The 19,407-nt window shown below is 30.6% G+C and overlaps 1 protein-coding gene and 1 long non-coding RNA gene across 8 annotated transcripts; both read left to right on the top strand.

The window, feature by feature from the left end:
* Positions 1-3,169: 3,169 nt before the first annotated feature.
* On the top strand, positions 3,170-6,402 carry LOC137821978 (uncharacterized). The gene is made up of 3 exons (XR_011082901.1): positions 3,170-3,565; positions 4,506-5,177; positions 6,019-6,402. It is a non-coding gene; the product is annotated as an uncharacterized lncRNA (long non-coding RNA).
* An 824-nt stretch (positions 6,403-7,226) lies between these two features.
* LOC137821977 (uncharacterized) lies at positions 7,227-14,807 on the top strand. Of its 7 annotated transcripts, none has more exons than XM_068626804.1 (8): positions 7,343-7,627; positions 7,764-7,885; positions 7,989-8,234; positions 8,391-8,456; positions 9,019-9,438; positions 11,768-12,101; positions 14,294-14,371; positions 14,481-14,807. In XM_068626804.1, exons 5-8 carry the CDS (start codon positions 9,032-9,034, stop codon positions 14,529-14,531), a joined length of 870 nt encoding a protein of 289 aa, XP_068482905.1. In that variant the 5' UTR covers positions 7,343-7,627; positions 7,764-7,885; positions 7,989-8,234; positions 8,391-8,456; positions 9,019-9,031; the 3' UTR covers positions 14,532-14,807. The 7 variants fall into 7 exon arrangements, with proteins under 7 accessions (XP_068482904.1, XP_068482907.1, XP_068482903.1 ...); XM_068626807.1 differs by having other exon boundaries at positions 8,977-9,438; XM_068626803.1 differs by having other exon boundaries at positions 7,227-7,885.
* The last annotated feature ends 4,600 nt before the right edge of the window (positions 14,808-19,407 follow it).

Raw genomic sequence — 19,407 nt, 5'->3', positions numbered from 1 at the left:
ACTAGTTGTTAAATTTTGAAATAATTATTTTTTATTTATTTTAAGATATACATATGGAATAACAATATTTAGAAAAAAAACCTCTAATGATAGTGCACAATATCCCCAACCTTCATTTTTATATTTTTATTTAATAGTATTTTTTAAAATATGCAAAGATAACATAGAATAACAAGCAAATATAATTGTAAAATTAATCGTACATATTTTAGAAAATACAAGAACATCGTTTTATTTTGAATCATAAAAGTATTAGACGTTAATAAAATAAGACAAGCGTAAGAGTGATTTGGTCCACATATCCCAAAGTTTCGAGATTTAATTTGAACGTTATGTGGATGGATGGCCAGGATTTGGTCAATGCCTAATTACTATATTGAAGTATGAATCAGACACAACACCAATGGAATCAAATCCGCTGTTATCATCTGCCACGTGGTAGCTAACACGTGTTTTGATCTGATTAACCCTTCTCATATATTAATTTAATACACAAATATGAAGTGAATAAAGTGAGAGAAAAATATATATATATATATATTATAAATTTAATGGATTTTTATTTTTGTAGTACAAAATGTTATATTATAAATTAATTAAAAATTACTGCTACAATTTTTTGAAAATAACTATTATAAAAAAATAAAAAATTCTAAACATATTTTTATTAGTTTAAATTTGCTGGGACTCACTAAAGTAAAAAGTGCAAAGATTGGTGGTTTTTAATAGGTTTTAACTATTAAATAGGAGTATTTGAAGGAATGAGGAAGAAAATATTGTTTGTATTTCTCATTTATCATATATATATATATATATATATATATATATATATATATATATATATATATATAGCATGTTTGGAAAATCTTCCTTATAAAGAGGAAAAAAAGAAAAATATTAATATTATTTATAAATTTCATTTATGTGAAAACTAATTCATATAAATTCTCTCATGCAATTTATATATTTTTTAACTCATACATAAATTATATTTTAATTTATAAGTTTTTTTCTCTAAAGAGAAATTCATTAAAAAAAATCCTTAATAAAGTATGTTCTACTGATTTTACTTGTCATTTTAGTTAGTTTTAAATTTTTTTACTAACTGAAAGGTTTGTCTGACTTAATTAGTAATGTTTGATAATCAAATACTTTTTTACTAATTTGTATTTTTTTAAATATTATTTGAAGTATTATATTTTTAATTTATTTAATTATATCCTTAAACTGTTTATTATTATTTTTTATATTTTTTCTACATATATATATATACATATTCTCCTCATAAGTTATAATTTTTGTTATATTATATAACATTTTCTTATTTTATTGTTTTATTACATAATATATTAATAATGATAAATAATTATTACTTTTGTAATATTATTTAATGATACACCTTCTACTTTAAACATTATATCACTTGAAATATTTGTTTTATTTTTTGACATTAGATTTAACAATATTGATTAGGATAGATACTATTTTTTCTATTACACTATTTTTTTTAACTATTACATAAATTAACATTATGAAAACATGGTGTTCGTTTTAAAGTATGATATTTTTATTTTGTTGTGAGAAAATTAAACTTACTCTTCTCTTAATATTATATTAAATAATACTCACACTTTTTAATAAACAATTTAGAACACAATTGCATCCCTTGTATTTTCAATAAATAACATTTATCTCTCTTATTTTTTAAAAATAATTTTTAAAAATTAAATAAAAATAATAGCTTTAAAATATAAATTATAAATGTTTTTTTTTGTAAAATATATATATATATATATATATATATATATATTATGCAAGGTATAGTAGCACTTAATTATAAATTGTCTTATGTATTTTTTAAAAACATGATTTTTAATAGAAAAATAAATAATCATAAAATATGCTTTACAAACCAAAATATACAAATGTCTATTTTAAATTAGAAGAAAAATGAATAAGATGAGTGACTTGTGTGACATTTTATTAAAATCTTTAATAAATTTAAAAACTAATGATTTTCATATTTTTTTATTAAATTTTAATCAATGTGTATTTCTACAAATATACTAAATGTAAATACATTTTAAAATTAAATTAAATAGAATATTATTTTTATTTTATAGAAAAAAACTTCAAACAAGCTTCCTATTTTTAAAAAAAAATTAGAGAATGTAAATATTAGTTAACTACCTGAGAAAATATAAATATAATTTTCTCTTTATTTTAAATTTAAAAATATATATTTAAGGTATAGTAGCATTAATTCAAATAAAAAATATATAATGAGACAATTTAACAACTTATAGTCTAAGTTACTTAAACAAATTTGAATTGTAAAATACTTATATATCAACAAGTCATATTGATAGCTTTCAATTTGCATCTAATTTTGTAGTTTTTAACTATTTTTGTGTGGATCATATTCTTATAAGTATTAAAACCCTTATAAAAATATTAACAATTTTTTTGCATAAGAAAAAAAACTTATAACAGAATACTTATCTACTGTAAAAAATTGTCCTATTATCTATTATAAAGTGATTATCATATAGAGAAACTTATTGAAAAAAAATCCGCCTAAAGTAAGAGAAATATTGACAACTCCTTCCACAAAAGTAAAAATAAGACTACATTAAATATTTATATTTATATATTCTTTTGAAATGTTATTTCTATAAAAAAATCAATTACAAATAGATTGAAAAAAACAACTTTTTAACTAAGATTAGGCTAAAAAATAGAATGCTTTGTTTATTTCAAATCAAATTTGATAAATATAATCCTGATTTGATTATGTACTTACTAAAAATTTACATGTCAATTAAAAATATCTTGAATAGTTTGACTAAAAAAATTAGTCATTCATGCATGAGAGTGTTTCTCGTATCCATTATCTTTTCACTTATTTTGTTGAAAGGTTACATTTTAGTCTTTTTTTTTTCCTTCAATTATTTATACTTGTTCTCAATTATTCATTTTTCAGATTTCTTGAATTTTTACTGCAATTCTTACTTGTTCTCTGTATTTTTAGAATGAAAGGTGGATATTCATCAAATGATTTTTTTTGAAATTTGTGAAATGATGAATAGACAAAAAAGCCTATTTTAGGTCAAAAAAATAAATGTTTGAACAACCTTTTACATTTATAAAAGCAAAGGTTGTATGAAAAATAAAAAATACTAAAAGACAAAACATTAATTAAATTAGATACAAGTACTTAAAATCAAATACTACTTAAATTAAATTGTTATTTTAATTTCTGATAGACATTTTATTTTGTAGTATCTCAGTCCTTCACCGTGACAGTGTGAATCACCATTAATGGGAAACATCAACAACTCTGAAATTGTAGGTGAGGGATTCACCATCTTCATCCTCATATTTTATTCCAACCTTCTTCAATTCCACGCCCATCACAGACCCTTCTCCGATACTCTTTCTCACTGCCACCCTCCTCTCCGGTGGCCGCCACCAGGTTCTCCGATTACTTTCCTAGCTAGCTTCCAGGTTCTTCCAAGCATATGGTGGCATCATGAAACTTGACTAAAGTAATTGCAGGCATCAGGTCACTCACCTCAACTCCTCAACATTTTTATATATTTTGTCGTGGAACTGAAGAAACACACACTTACCTCTTATAATTATTATATATTAAAGTAATATCATGCCTAATTTAATATAAAAAAACAAATTACAACATGCAAGACAATAATTTAGTTTGACTATTTATATTTTCTTCAGTTATTTTAATATTTTTTTTAATTGATACATGATTAAATACAAAATTATTGTTATAACTTATATTAATTACACAATATATGTAATGATTATCTTGCATATACTTAGATGAGTGAATTAATCATTTTTTTCCTTCACTTTTCCACTTTTCCATATAACCAAAAACAAATGAAAATAAATCACTTCATTTCGATCCTATCTGATTATAACAATCCAAACTATACAAGGCTGCATCCAAAAATCAATTCAATTAATTTTCTTATATTCTTTCCTCTATTTCTTTTATCTCAATTTCAATTCTTATCCAAACAAAGTGCTGGACACTGATTCGAAATGTAAACTTGATAGTAGTGACTTTTGACCCTTGAGTTTTGATATTTTAAAGAAAGTAATAATGGTATGAAAACGTAGAACAAGTGATGATTTGTAGAGTAAATTGTGTATGCACTAATTGAATGGATTGCTAGGTTTTACATGCATTCAGCCCGGTGGAGCCTTCTTTTTTTTGGAAATTATTAATGGCAAATGTGTGTTTCCTGTAATTTTTGTGGGTTGATTATGTGTGTTTTTGCTTGATTTTGAATAGAATGTAAGTTACATTATGCAATGGTTATTGGAAATTTTAGCAACAACTACAATATAGTTTTCCCAAAAACTAGAACTTCTGCATATACTTCCAAAGCTAAAAGTCTCTGTAGTTGTGAATCTTGACTCTATCTGTTTACTTTTAATTTTTAGCATTAATGATTTATTCAATGATGGTGCAGGTATTTGTCTAGAGGCATGTGAATCTGGGAGTATCTTTGAAGGTCTTCTTCCTGAAGGTCTGAATATCTATGCAACAACATCTGCAAAAGCAGCAGAAGTCAGTTAGGCAATTCCCATGACCTTGATGAATTCCTGTGAATGCTGTGATATGAACATGCTACTATAAAACTGTATTTTCCAATTATTTGTACTTTACCAAGCCGTTTTTTACATATAAAATAAATTGTTTATGTCCTTAATAACTTTTTCTTTGTTAGAAAGATTACTTTTTTTCTAATGAGTAATGTTGTAAGGTGTTTTACAGACCAGTATTTTTCCCTCTACACCCTTAAATTTATGGTAAGATCATGTTTCAAACTTAGTTTGGTTACCTAATAAATCAATATAAACTGAATGTTATTTGATACCTTGCTTGCTTAAATACATGAGAAAAGTTGTCTGTTTTGTTTGAGTCTCTGAACTGAAATTTGATGGGTTCAAGGAGGTATAGTGGTTATGTTTCAGACTATGGTTAGTACGGTGACATAGAGGTTAGCAAGAACTATCTCTTCTTATATTTGAGTACAAATCTCGCTAATGATAATTCTACTTCCCTGGAGTAAAACTCACAGGTGCCACCTTCAAAAGCAGTCGACCAACGTGATGAAGATCTCATCCATTTCTGGGATAAGGTATCATACTGTTGAAAAATAGTTTTTTTTATCATGTCTTCATCATCATTTTGCTCCCAAAATTTATATCTGAAGGGTATATTCATAGTTGTGAGATGTTAAATGAAAGTGTGATTTTCATAGATTCCATTCCACATTCATTCCATGTTCCAAACAATTCAGTGGCATCCTACTTTTGATTGAAGCTTCCAAGGTTTAGGTTGGGAGTGGCTATTAACCTATTTGTAGAACCAAATTGCCATAAGAGGTAGATATATGGTTTACACTAACCACCAGAACTTTTTAACTATCTAGATAAGAAAACTGCAGCTCAGAAACAAATCCCTCAAGTAAGGTCTCACTAAAACATGAAACTTATGGGGAAGCTCTTATTTAGCATTGAAAGGGATCCAGAACTGCTTAGCAGTGTGAGAGCTGTTGGACAACCACTTCTTGATGACTGAGACTATCTTAAAACACTTGTACAGTTTCCCTTGATTCACTCTGTTGAGTTTGATTGTATGAGACCCTTTCTAACAATGCACCATTTTATTCTATAGCCATTGATTTGGCAAAAAAGACATCAAAGATAGATGGTCCACCTACAATAACAAGTAAAAAATCTAGGTGCAGAGATGCTCCAATTTAAGAATTGTAGATGCTAGAATCAGTCTATGATTGAATCATTGCTTTTCTGTTTGTTATTAGTTATCCAGTTCAAATAGTTATAGTATGAGATGGTAGCAGGGCCTCCAGCAGTGTTTCCCTTCCTATAAAATGATGTTGAATTTGAACTATAAAGTATAATTTGTTTATTGATTGAACTAAAGCTGTGTCTTAATTTATTGTTGATTCGGGTTAGGACTTTTGAGACACATTGTGGATCCCTGTCTGAGTGTGGGATGAAACATATGAGGTCCTTTGCCATATTATGCGATGCTGGAATACGGAAAGAGCAAATGGCTGAAGCCTATGCACAGACATGTGTCAGTATTCCTGCAACTCCCTGGAGTTCTCGGGACAGCGATTTCAGTGCACAATTCATAAAATGCCCTCCATTGAAGACCAAACATAGTCGTTGTAACCTTATGCCTTATTATTGTGTCATGTACTGTTCTTTGGTCATGATTTCTTAAACCAACTCTGTAATTTTGTATAAAATAGATGTTGAACCATGAGGACCCTTGGAACTTCTAGTGACAGGGCACAATATCGTGTTTGTAAGCCCATCTCTCGTTTTATTTTATGCCAGTAACTAGTCATCCCATTGTGATAATTCTTAATATAATAGAATATGTTTATAAAATAAACTTTAAAATATAATTAATACTAAAAAAGTGAAAAAGCTGCTGATGTAACTGTAAAAAGCAATTAATACCCATTAGTTAGTCACTAAAGAAAATTTTTAGATTTGAAAAGTATAATAATATTGGAAAGATTATTTCAACCTTAAAAAAATATTGAACATTATTGAAATTATAAAATAATTTGGCCCATATATTTCAGTGTGTTTTATCAAAGAAATTTGAAAAATTTAAGTTATAATTTGAATGTGAAATGAGACTGGTACTAACTAATGAATGAGAACCAGATTTGGTAAATATGTAATTACTAAATTAAAGTATGAATCAGATTTTTTTTTTTTTTTATGTACTAAACAGAATTCTGAAGAAATCAAATTTGTAGTTATTACTTGCCACTTAACCGGTGTTGTGGTTTGGTTTAGTATAAAGAGGAGATTAACTAACTGTGGTTAAATATTAATTCTGGAAGCGGGAATGAAATGAACAAGTGAGAGAAAAAATATTAATAAATATATTTTATAATGAATTTAATAATTATATATTGTTACAGAATAAATTTAAAAATATCAAATAATTTTTTTAAAAATTCAATAAATTTAACACGAGAAATATCTAGCACTTCTTTTAAAATATTTTTATCTGATATTTGGTGATAAACGAAAATATAAAATGTAGAAGTTATTTAAAATGGTGGATTAATTAAAAGATAATATTTGAAGAAATGCGTGATTAGTAGATAATAAGGATTAACATTGAAATAATAATTGGAATTTGGAATGTGAGGAGTGTAGAGATTCCGTTAACTTGTTGAGAAAGCATTAACGGCGTAAGGGCATGGGTGAGCGGCTTAAGGGGGTGTGTAAGGGAAAACCGTGAAAGGTTAGAGGGAGGAAAAAGGAAAGCCGTGAGATTGTTGATCTACGGTGTGGTGCAGAGGAGTGTCTGTGTGTGTACTACAAGATGTATATAACACAAACAGGTCCTTCAATGGAAACACCAAACCACACACGCACACAAAAACTATTTCGTTTTATCACAACATCAACCTGCTTCCTCTTCAACCCCTTCTTCTCTTCCCTTCCTTCATCTCTCCACAATTTACAACGCTAATTCACCTAACCCAAACTTTCATCTTCAGGATCTGACACCTTCTCAACATACAATGAGGTTTGCCACATAGACAGCCTCAATATCTCTTTCTTCGTCTTTTCTTCCTCCTTTTGCCCACCCACACAACCAAACTTGTTTTAATCTCGAATCCTTTTTTCTTCTTCCATTTTTTTTGGCCCATTTATGTTTTCAGATGCATGTTACAAGACTATTTCCATCAGTTTGTCCGAATTCCGTTTTAAATTTTCAACTGTTCTGGAGATTTCCTTTGATCATTGCGATTAATAAGTTACAGAAGATTTTCCAGTTTTGAAGGTTGGGAAATAAGACCCGAGTTTTGTTTTTGTGTTTGCCTTGTTTCGTTCCTCTATTCCTTGTTTTGTGTAAGTTATTCCTGAATCTTTTTTGGCCTCTGCAGATACATTTCTCCTGAGAAAAAAAGGGTTTTGAAGCTCTGAACTTCTGCTAGTCCTGTAATTACAGGAACGATCGTTGCTTGCTTGGGTGTAAAACCCGAGTTTATATCCATCGTTGATAGAAGCTTTGAAAAATGTCATTATTAGTTGAATTTTCAACATAGATTTACATTTTCCATAGCTTCAGAACTGAAATCCCGACACTTTTCCTACAGTCATAAACGAAGTCCTGACCGGACCTGATTTAGGTGAGAGAAACTAATGTACTTAATCAAAATTAGAACTGAATAAATTGATTCTAATCGCAACCTTGCAGTCTTGGCCGCAGCACATAATTCAGTTTTGATGTTCATATCTTCTTGCTATTGTTCTCTGATTTCTTTCTTCTTCATAATCTCCTGCAGGAAAACACGAAAAATCCATTTGGTTTCAGAAGGAATTGATTGCTGTTCAAGTGTTAATTTTGTAAGGTAACCCATCCAGTTTTTCTGGATCTCTTTGGCCTAACTCGTGTTTTTGGTGCTCTTCTAAATCTCAACCCTCACAATACAATCCTAGTGTCGCTTTTGAAAAAATGAGGCATTGAGCAGAACCGCCCAAGACCAGTTGAATTGAATCGATTTGATGTCTCGTTTTCACATTATCTTAGCTGTCCTGTCAAAATATTGAATTTGAACCTTCTTTTTCCATGTGCACAGAACATTTCCACTGTCTTCAGTTCCTCTCCCTCTTGTTATTGTCATCGTCCATTTTTGTCTTGAACCAGATAAAGAAGATACTCACAGTATACAATTTTATTTTTCGGAATCCATGGACCATTCGATGCGCAAATCCTGTTAAACAGTGTAATAACCTCAGTCAATTGGGATGTGGACGAGAGAGAGCTGTCTGTGTTCCTTGTTGTGAAAGAACACATTCAATTTCAATTTTAAAATGTAGCAATTTGAATTATTAAATCTTAATTCTAGTTATTTTTATTTCATCTAGTAGTTAAATTACCCTAGATGGTGATGATGATGATGATGATGGCAGGGAAGGGTTGAAGATGGAGAAAGAGTCAAGTATTCGAAGCCATAACATGATGTCCGGTGCTAGAGAGAAAAGCGGAGGGGACGGATCGTTGCTGTTGAGGGCGAGTTCCGATGGCGCTAGACAGGGAACGACGTCGGATTTGGTGTTGCAGTGGGGGAATCGGAAGCGGTTAAGGTGCATGAAGGTGCAGGTTAAGGACGATTCTTCAGGCCCGGTTCAGAGGACAACGGTTCGGGTGGATCGCCGGGTCGTTAGAACCGATAAGGATTCTTTAAATAAGCCCAGCTTCGGTGGCAATAATAACACCCTTGGAGTTGGACACACTCATAATAATAACAATAACAATCATCATCATAATCAGAATAACGGGTATCCAAATCTCCGTCAACGTCCTTCTTCGCCGCAACCACGAATTCTCAGGTAAAGCTCTTATCATTCATTTGTTACTTTTTCTTTCTCCATGAATGATAAATGAATATGATTTAATCTTTTTTTTTAAAACAAAAACTGATTTGGAAGACTGAAATGAGATCCGAGAATAGGGCTTTGGCAATATTCTTGATTTTATACCGAAAAGAGGGAAAATTAAAATTCGAGATTTGTGTATTGTGTTTCATAAAGTTTAAAATTGTTCCTTAAAATTGCATATGTTAATAGTTTTGTTTTTTTTTTTGTTTTTTTTGTTTTTCTTTTTCTCTGGTGGTTGAGTGTGTATCCATCCGTAGTTATCTGGAGGGCAAGGATGGTGCTGGTGGCCCACTGCCGCGTGGGTCACTGTTTTGTTTTGATCTGTTTTATATTGTTTATATTAAATAAAATAAAAAAAACTAGGGTTTGGGTTGCGGCCGGACCGTGGTGGTGGTGGTGTAGATGTAGTCTTTGTGTATTTTGAGCGAAAGATGAAGATATAGAGTTGAGGGTGGATATAGTTTGGAAGCAAGCAGCACATGCACATGGGCATGAGTAGAAAAATATCTGACGAAGTGGTTGGAAGTGAATTAGGGTGTTGGTACAATAGAAACAAAAGTAGGAGGGAAAAAAGCATAGCGTGGACATGGTCATGAGTTCAAAGTGTAGTGGGAAGTAAGTAGTGGGGCAGATCCACCCTCTTAATAGACACTGGTTTTCAAATTGTTTAGAGCCATGTCTGCCACCAAATTATGCCATGGAGGCATCTTCTAAATCACATTTCTCATCCAAACGACGTTACTGTAAATAAATTTAAAATTAAAATTAAAAATTAAAAATTTGGGCCACTACTCCAATTATTATTATATTTGAATTCGTCTGGGCTCAATACACAAAGGCTTATTATATTCTGTCGACTCTCCAATTGGTCAGGTCCTTGCAGTCTCATCCAAATTAAAGAATGAAGAGGAACTCACGGTAAGTGCGTGAGATCCCCTTCTTTACTTCCGTCATATTTTATTTGGAGATATCCTCATCACTAAGCTAAGACACATACTCTAATCTCTGCCTCACAAATACATCATAATAGGGTATTAATATCTGGTTCTGAATTTGGATTAACATCGCTTCGAAACTTGGAGGACTCCTTTAGCCATTGTTTTATTAATTTCGATGTTTCATTTTTAAATAAAAAATAATTTACATTTCAACTTGGAATCATGGGTAGCAACGCCCAATTTTACAATTTGGATGAAAATCAGGTTAATAATCCAAACCTTGTTGCTTTGCTTCTGACGTCTAACAGGGGGTTTGGGATTTCTTAAGAGGTTTAGGTTGGTGTGCTTGATACTTTGGCGTTGACATTTTCTTTTCTAGATCTAGTTTTTTTATATATTTGGTGAGTTTTCCATGTGTGGAATAAATGAAGAAGATGTGAAGATATTTATTTTGACTCTTTCAAATCTGAGTCCGGTATTTAATTTATTGTGAGATCTAATTATAAAAAAAAAATTGTTGAATTTAGATGATAGAAAGAAAAGGAATGAAGAAGGTTTGTGCGTGGGAGTAGATAGGATTAGATGAGAGGGGGGCATTTGCAGGTTGTGGATCTACATCTAGGTGGCGGAAGCAGGAGCTGATTATTCACATGGATTAGTAGCAGACAGAGTTTGTTGGAACCATGGAATGGACGGTTTCCTTCCACGTGTTAACCGAACGTCCTTTTCCATTTCGGCCGTCGGATTGAAGGGACCAGGTCGCAGATCCGTCCCGTCTCCTTCATCAATCCAACACGTAGCAATCTTCATCTTGGTTACCCAATAATAAAGGTCTCTAAATCCAACGGCTCCAAACAAGCCGTGGAACCAGCTGTGGCCGTTATAGGGAATCACACACACTTTCTCTCTTAAGCTAGGCCCCTGGCTGAACTCAAATATCCAATTCTCATCTCATCAATCAAAATAAATTAACTACCCAACTCTCCTTGAAACCAAAATACAATTACAAAGCCCCGCAAAGGTCCAAAATAGGACCCCTTTTTTACGCTAAAAAATCCGTCTACATAGATTCCAGCCTCTCCCACCCTTGGATCTAGATCAATCCCCCAAGGTTAATTCCGTAAACTCACCACTCCCTAGTTACTTTTCATACATAATATAATATATATGTATATGTATATATGTTTATTAACTCTAAAATAACCTCTGAAATGCATCTTCGTTTGCCCTATTTATTATGTCGTCTTATGTGATGTGATTCACGTTCTTACGATTAAGAAAGACACATAGGATAATTACATGTGGGTTGTGCTTGCGTTTTTAATTTTTGGGTTGTAATTTAGGAACACAGAAGGTTCAAGTGCCATGAGAGGAGGACAAAGCAACGGGGGCGTTAGGGGAATTGCCTCACCGGACAGGGGTGCGCACGATAAGAGAGGGACCCATAACCATCTTAATGACAACAACAAGTCTGCAGCCTCATCGGATACTGCGCACGATAGCAAGAAGGGGGGGTCGCCCTCCGGCAGCGGTGACGCGGCTCCGCCGGTCTGGCCCCCGAAGTTCGTGATTGCCTTGACCAACAAGGAGAAGGAAGAAGATTTTCTCGCCATTAAGGGCTCCAAGCTGCCTCAGAGACCCAAGAAGAGAGCTAAATTCGTTCAACGGACCCTCAATGTAAGCCTCACTTCCCCTTTTCTGTTTTTTCATTCTTTTCTTCAACTTAATTATTATTATTATTATTACGCATCACATCAACTTGATCTTTTCATTATGCCCAATATCTTAAATCATAGCAGCTTCCATCAATTTATGCTCTAGTAGTAGATTTATGCAATGACAATAGTAAAAACAAATCTCAATGAAATTCCAGGATTTGGATGAAGCACTCTCTGACAGAGGTTTTATGACTTTGTTTTGGTACTCACTCAACAAGAAATAATTATTTTGCTGCAAAAAAAAATTGTTAAGTAAGGGCTTAATAGCAAAATATTAGAGTGGGTGTAAAATATTGTTAGTATAAAGCTTGACCCATCAGAAAATTTTACTGATAATTTTTAATAGTATTATATTTTTTTATTAAAAAGTTGAATTCTGGGACAGATTTATTTGTAGCATATTCTAATTTTAGTATGTGATTTGTGGTGGTATTCTTTTAGGTGAGTGTCTTTTTTTTCCTTTGGTATTTTACTTTTCCCTTTTTCTGGAAAAGCCATACATGGGTGGCAGCTGTGGAGTGCCTTACACACGTCAAAGGAAACTTGGCTCACACCGAATAGTTAATCACCAAAATAATTAAGTAGTCTAACGTCCCCACCACCTGTACGTAGTCATACTACTTTTGTGTCAGACATATTTATTTTTTAATTTATTATAAATAATAATATTTAATAATATCTATTTATGTGCTTTATTACTTATTTTCCATTATTACTTATTAGAAGTGTCTACAGATAAAAATTAGCCTAGTAGGAACAAATCCCTTCCCTGGATGCTGAAGAAGCTTTTAACAAGTTATGGTAAAACAATATTTAAGGATGAAGAAAGTGAATAGTTTTCTTGAATTTGATGCCCACACCTATCCTGATTAGTATAATAATCTGTGTGCAGCAGTACTTGCATTTTTTTTAAAAAAATCGTTTCGCTTCTTGTGTCGTACGTGGCTCCTTTTAATTTTTGCCGTACCTGGTATTGAAAATTCAGTTGTTTAATCAAGAGTAAAACTGTGATCTTAATAATCACTTGTTTTACTCTTTAATCAAGAGTAAAACTGTGATCTTAATCATATACGCCATATTATTTTATTATTATTAGATCATGACAAAGGATTATTATTATTGATAGTTGGCCACTGAATGTGTATCTAATCAAGAGGAAAAAACAAATTAAGTAAAAGACATAATAAATAAATAAGAGACTATCACACATGGCTCTAGTTAGTTGGTTGGATTCATATGTTCGAAGTATTAGCGACCATACTGGATTACATCCTCTGATTGGAATGAGTGGTGCCAGTTGTAGTGGATGTACCTGATGGGATGGGAATAGTCATTACACAGACTTGTCAATAAAAGACCAAAAGTCCTATGAACTAGCGGACAAATTCATAAACTGGTTGATTTCTCCTTACCGGAAGAAATTCTTGTGTACTCTCATCTAGCCAAAATATTACTCATGGTATAGAAATAGTTGAAAAAAAAAATTTATACCCTTGTGTAATAATATATAAGATCTATTTCATTCTCATTCTTGTTTTACAATTTTTTTTATTGCTTATATAAACAATCTTTATTTCTAGGTTTTTGAATGATAAGAATGTGTGTCACATAATTTTATACACTTTTTTTCTGGTACGAGAACTGAAGAAAAAAAAATTGTTAGCTTTTATGTGTCAGTCTATGCTTTGCATTCTAGTTTAAATCTTTTTCTTTTATTCCCTTCTTTTATTTTCCCTGCATCCTTATGAACTTTGATGAAGTAGAGATGAAAATGCAATTATTTTATTCTTATCTTTTTTTACCCTGTATCTTTATTTATAAACATTGATGAAGTAAATATGGAAATGCATTTATCTATTACTTTAATATTTGATTTTCTTGGTAGTGAACTTTTGTTTGGCATTCTCCTAAACATGCATTAAAACAAATTCAATGATGATGTGATGAGATGAGATAAAAAACAACTAAAAATTTAGAGAAAATGAGGTGTATAAAATAATAGTTATCTTGGCAAGTGTGTATCTACCATACCCATTCTTATTTATTTGTTTTTGTTGAGTTCTTTTCTGTCTTAATTGAGATTGTGTATTGAAATTCCAGATAATTGCATGTGTGATCTGTGTTCTGAATATTCTTTGATTTGTTTGACAGCTCGTTAGTCCTGGCGCATGGTTGTGCGATCTTACCTTGGAACGATACGAGGTTAGGGAGAAGAAAATATCAAAAAAGGTAAATGGAATGGAATGGGACAAAAGAGGAAGATCCCCATTTCTGCAATTATGTGAAGACATTATTTTTGTGGCACATAAGTAAAGAAATATAATTTATTTTGATGCAGAGACCAAGAGGTTTGAAAGCAATGGGGAACATGGAGTCTGACTCTGAGTAGAGAGAGAAGTGAATGAGGCTATGAATGTTGAAAAGTGAAGGTGCTAAGCTTTATGTTTGGTAACGAAGTAGGAAATGCTGGATTTTGTAAAGCATGGCATGGCATCACAGATAGGTGCCAACTCATCGAAATCGAAATATTAAATATTTTAGCTTTGCCACTGCTTAGCTTAATCTCCTTCATCGTTTCATTTTCCTAGTCTGGAATACTGCTTTGGAATTGCAAATGACTAGGTACCAATTTTACAGTCAAGGAGGGACATTTTCACTAACCCAATTCTGTCTCAACTCCTTTTACAGCGTTTTCTATTTTATTCATTTTATCACACAATTTCTCTTTTCCTCCCACTATTTCTAATAATTTTAAGTTAAAATAATATCACTCTTTTAGCAAATGGTTTCTCAGAGACTTTTACCAGACCTGAGAAGAAGTTGTATAATCAGCAAAGTGATTCATAATATAATATCAGTTCAAGGAAAATCTTGCATGTAATTGCAAATGAATGAGTCAGCTAACCATCTTTTGAACCCCTTGTCATTACTCTGTAGATAATGGGTTCGGTATGTCTTGGCCCACTTTTGAAATATGGGATGAAAAATATAATTCCTCATTTATAAATGATTATGAATAAGAAATAAAATTTATTATTATAAATTAATGTAGAATATTTTAAATCTTAAATTCAAAATTTTATGCTATTATTCTTATTTATCTAAAAAATGATCAGTTTCATGCTCCACCCCATTAAAAGTATCTTTTTTGGTGGGAAGCAAGTGAGTGGGTTAACACAACTCTCCCAAATTGGCTTAAAAAATAGAGTAGGAAGTTGTATATTTTTACCTTTCCTCTGTAAACCTTAATTTTAAAAAATTATTCTTAAATTATCCTTATCCCTTTTTCTCCCTCTTTTAGTTCATTTTTTTTTCTACTCTGTCACTGATATCTAGCAGCAAACATCTTTAAAAAATGAGCATCTTCTGGAAGGCGGTAATAATTTAATTTCCTTTGTTTAACTGAAGTTCATATTTCTATAACCTCTTATTAAGTGAATGATTCTTGATCTTTTTATCTGTGCCAAAAGGAATTTGTTCGGCCTTGGGTATCACTATGTGTGTTGTCTTTGTTTTTCCTTTTAAAATTGTAGTTTTCGAATTTGTTCCAGTTCTCTTTTTTATTTTTTTGCCATGGTTTCTATCTATATTTGACTTAGTCTTGCTTTGATGATTGTCTTGAAGATTGTCATGTATCCCTTCTACACAAGTGATGATCCAATAATTAATAAAAATCTAAAAAATTCTCCTATACCACTACAACTTATAAAAGCAATTGCTCTTAAAAAGCATTGTTGTGATGATGTTTTAAAATCCTAGATACAAATTCATTTTTCCAAGCTAAATTTAAATACAAATCCTTGTGGTTTAGTCAACTTTCAGGTATTTTATTTAATTTTCACTGGCTATTCTTTTTTAAAGAAACGTAATTAAACAAATTATTAAAATATTAAATAACTTCTATCTAAATGTAAGACTAATGCAGTGGCGATGTATGCTTTGGAAGAGGCCTGTTAGGGATTTACCTCATGTTGAAGTGGGAACCACTTATGGAGTTATAACAAGGATTATTAATTGTTTAATTAACTATTTGCTCGCTTAATTGTTCACTGTAGTGGAGAACAGACAGAGAGCAACTTTGGATTGAGCCCAACGGAACCCTTGTTTGGAATTGTTGTTGTGGGTCCTACCATTGTAGTACTTTGTATCACTTTATCTTTTACTTTGATATATGTGAAAGTAAATGACAGTACAATTTGTAAAAGTTATAAACTAAAATAGGAAAAAATATACAGTTTTAATCTCCCAAAATTAATATTGAGGAATTAAAAATGGTTTAAAAAAGCTCCCAAATTTATTATAAACTAAAAATATAATTGAATCTAATTTTAATTTATATTTCGAAACTGTATTTTGGACTCTCCGTGGAAAGGACCGTGATTTGCTAAACTTGAATTTATATTTGTTTTAAAATTCACAAGAATTATTTTAAAAAAATAGATTTAATATCATAATTATTTTTAGTGTTATTTTTTCAATCAAAATTGAAGTTTATTCTCAAAAGCATGTATAATAGAAAATGATAAAATATAACTCGATATCATCAAAACAAAATCCCTTAAAAAAAGCATGAACACATTATGCAGATTTTCACCTTTTCAACAAAACATATTACGAACTATTAAACAGAAATTCAAAATTTTAATAATATTACTTACTAAGGTAGCAACATATGTTGTTTTGGCATTTAAGGCACTCACTAAATTTAATTTACGTGTAAGCACAAATGAAGCCAGAATAAATTCTCATTAAAAATTATTATTCCATATTCGCTTATATTCTTGCCACCACAAACGTAAATTACAAGTTTTGTTTTTAACTACGAAAACAAGATGCCTTTTTATCAATCTTCCAGAATTCACACAACAAATAAGTATCTTATTTTTTAAAATTTGAATAAACTTTACTTTTGAACTGAATTTGTAAAGCAATCTCTCTTCTCCTCGGTTTCAAAATTATGGCAAAACCTAATTTATAATCAAACCCAATTCAAATTCAAAAATGTATTATTACTGTAAATTTTACTTTCTTAACTTATCTGAAGGACCTCCAAATTGAAACCCAAACTTGGCGTTAGTCATTATTTAAATTAAATGTAAAATTTTCTATCTTCTCTTAATATTCTTATACTGCCAAAGTCATTATCAAAGTTAAAGAATGGCCTCAGACTACCGATAACATCATCCATTGAAATGGATGCCTGAAGTCACAGCAAAACAAAACGAAAAAAACAATATAATTAACAACAAAACACTGGAAAGAAGCACAAATTAATATATAAAAGAAATCAATTATGTACCAAAACAATTATTACAAATAATAATACTCAAGAAACCGCAAAATAACTAAAGATCCAGAAACGAACAGATGAAATCTCTGCACATCAACACATGAGAGAGCTATATACTACTAGTCAAGCCTCGATCTCTGGTAAATCCACACAAAAAATAGAGAAATTGAAAATCTGAAGGCGGAAGCTCAGCATGTTCAGATCCCGAGAGAAGATCCGAAGACGAGAGCGGCGGCGGAGGCGAGAAAACCCGCAACGAAGGAGGGAGAGATGACGGAGGCGGGAGAGGTAGGGCTAGGTGCCGGCGCATCGGCGGCGTAAGCGGCGGAGACGACGGCAAGAAGTACCGCCATTGTGGTGATGGTTAGGAGTTGAGAAGAGGCCATTGTTTATGAGTGATTTAGGGTTTTGATGGAAGCAGTGTATTGAGAAAAGGTAAGGCGAATTGCGGCGAGTGAAGTGAAGAAGAAGGTGAAGGAGTGTTTATATAGAAGGGAAATGAGAAGAGAAACTAAGGGTATTATGGGAATGCGAAGGAATTTACAGAGTGGCCATTATAATTTGAGTGGGTGCTGTGCTGTTACAGCTGGTTCTGCTGCAAAGTTAGGCAACTCTGTTTTTTCTTCTTCTGTTTTTTCAATTATTTCTATTACTAAATAATTAGTAGATCATGAACCTCTATGACTTCTACAGGAGAATCATCTCCACACACCAAACAACAATAATTCTTCTTCCTAAAAAATACTTTCTTTCTTTTTGAACCATTCTTATTATTTTATAATCTATATCTATAAATTTGTTTTCATTTTATCTTTATTAATATTTTATTTTATTATTTTATTTTATTTTTCAGTTATTTTCTATATTATAAAAATAAAAAATCAGATACAAGGACGATATTAATAAAATAGTTATTCCAAATACACCGTATCATGATTGTTGTCGTAAAAATTTATTTATTTTAAGCATATTAATATATGTATACAGTGCACATGTCTACAAATGGTCTGACAAAAAATATTTATCAATAAAGTTGAAAGATATTTTGTATTGATGAATAGTTATTAAAAAATAAACAGGTGAAGATTTGGTGAGTAATAAGAAGATCAATTTAATTGATTAAGCAACGTGCCAATGTATCTCATCACATTTTATACAAATCGAACCTTTAATGGGTGAAACAGACTTATTTTTAAATTTATTTATACTTTTACTTCAATAAATAATTAATATAAGAAAACGGTATTCCTAATAGACTAAAAAAATATTTAAATTTTTAATAAATTTTAGAGAAAAAAAAACATATTACTCAACTCTAAATACATAGTGAACAATAATTTATTGCATTATTAATGCTACTAACATTATCATGACTAGTGAGAATACAGCCACATATATGTGTATGTTGCATTATTTTTATTATTATCATATTTATATTTTAAAAACTATCATTTTTAAAATAATGAAGATATAAAAAAAAAACTGTATGTCTGATCAACAAACTAAAATTGTTCCATCGTTTAATAATTTGTTTCACTTTATCTTTGACAAACTATTTCACAAATAAAATTTTAAATTAATAACTATTTTTTACGAAATGACAGGGTATTATATTAAAAATGAAATAAAAAAAATGTTTTTTAATTAATTATAAAAATAATTAGTTATTTAAAACATCTAAAAAATAATAAATGACTGAAATATTAAAAATAAAATATTAATAAAGATAAAATAAAAATAAATTTATGAAAACAAAATAATTATAATGAGAAATTTTGAATAATTTATGGTTGGCTTAATTGGACCAAGAAAATCAAGTACTGAAACTTTGTCTAGAAAAAACCAATTGGTAATATAGCTATGATCACTACTTCTATCATATCCATATATTCTATTTTACAGAAAACATTAATAAATTCAGAAAAGGAAGAAGTTCTAATAAAAAGACATAGTTTTTTAGAATATTTGTTCTATA

This window comes from Phaseolus vulgaris, chromosome 9, assembly GCF_000499845.2.
Source record: "Phaseolus vulgaris cultivar G19833 chromosome 9, P. vulgaris v2.0, whole genome shotgun sequence".
Lineage (NCBI taxonomy): Eukaryota > Viridiplantae > Streptophyta > Magnoliopsida > Fabales > Fabaceae > Phaseolus > Phaseolus vulgaris.
This window is presented reverse-complemented; position numbering and strand designations above follow the sequence as displayed.

Excerpts from the sequence above, each read along its gene's own strand:
- LOC137821977 (XM_068626802.1), top strand. Across the intron at positions 9,439-11,767 it reads CCGCAACCACGAATTCTCAG|GAACACAGAAGGTTCAAGTG; the intron begins GTAAAGCTCTTA and ends GTTGTAATTTAG. Across the intron at positions 12,102-14,293 it reads TCGTTCAACGGACCCTCAAT|CTCGTTAGTCCTGGCGCATG; the intron begins GTAAGCCTCACT and ends TTTGTTTGACAG.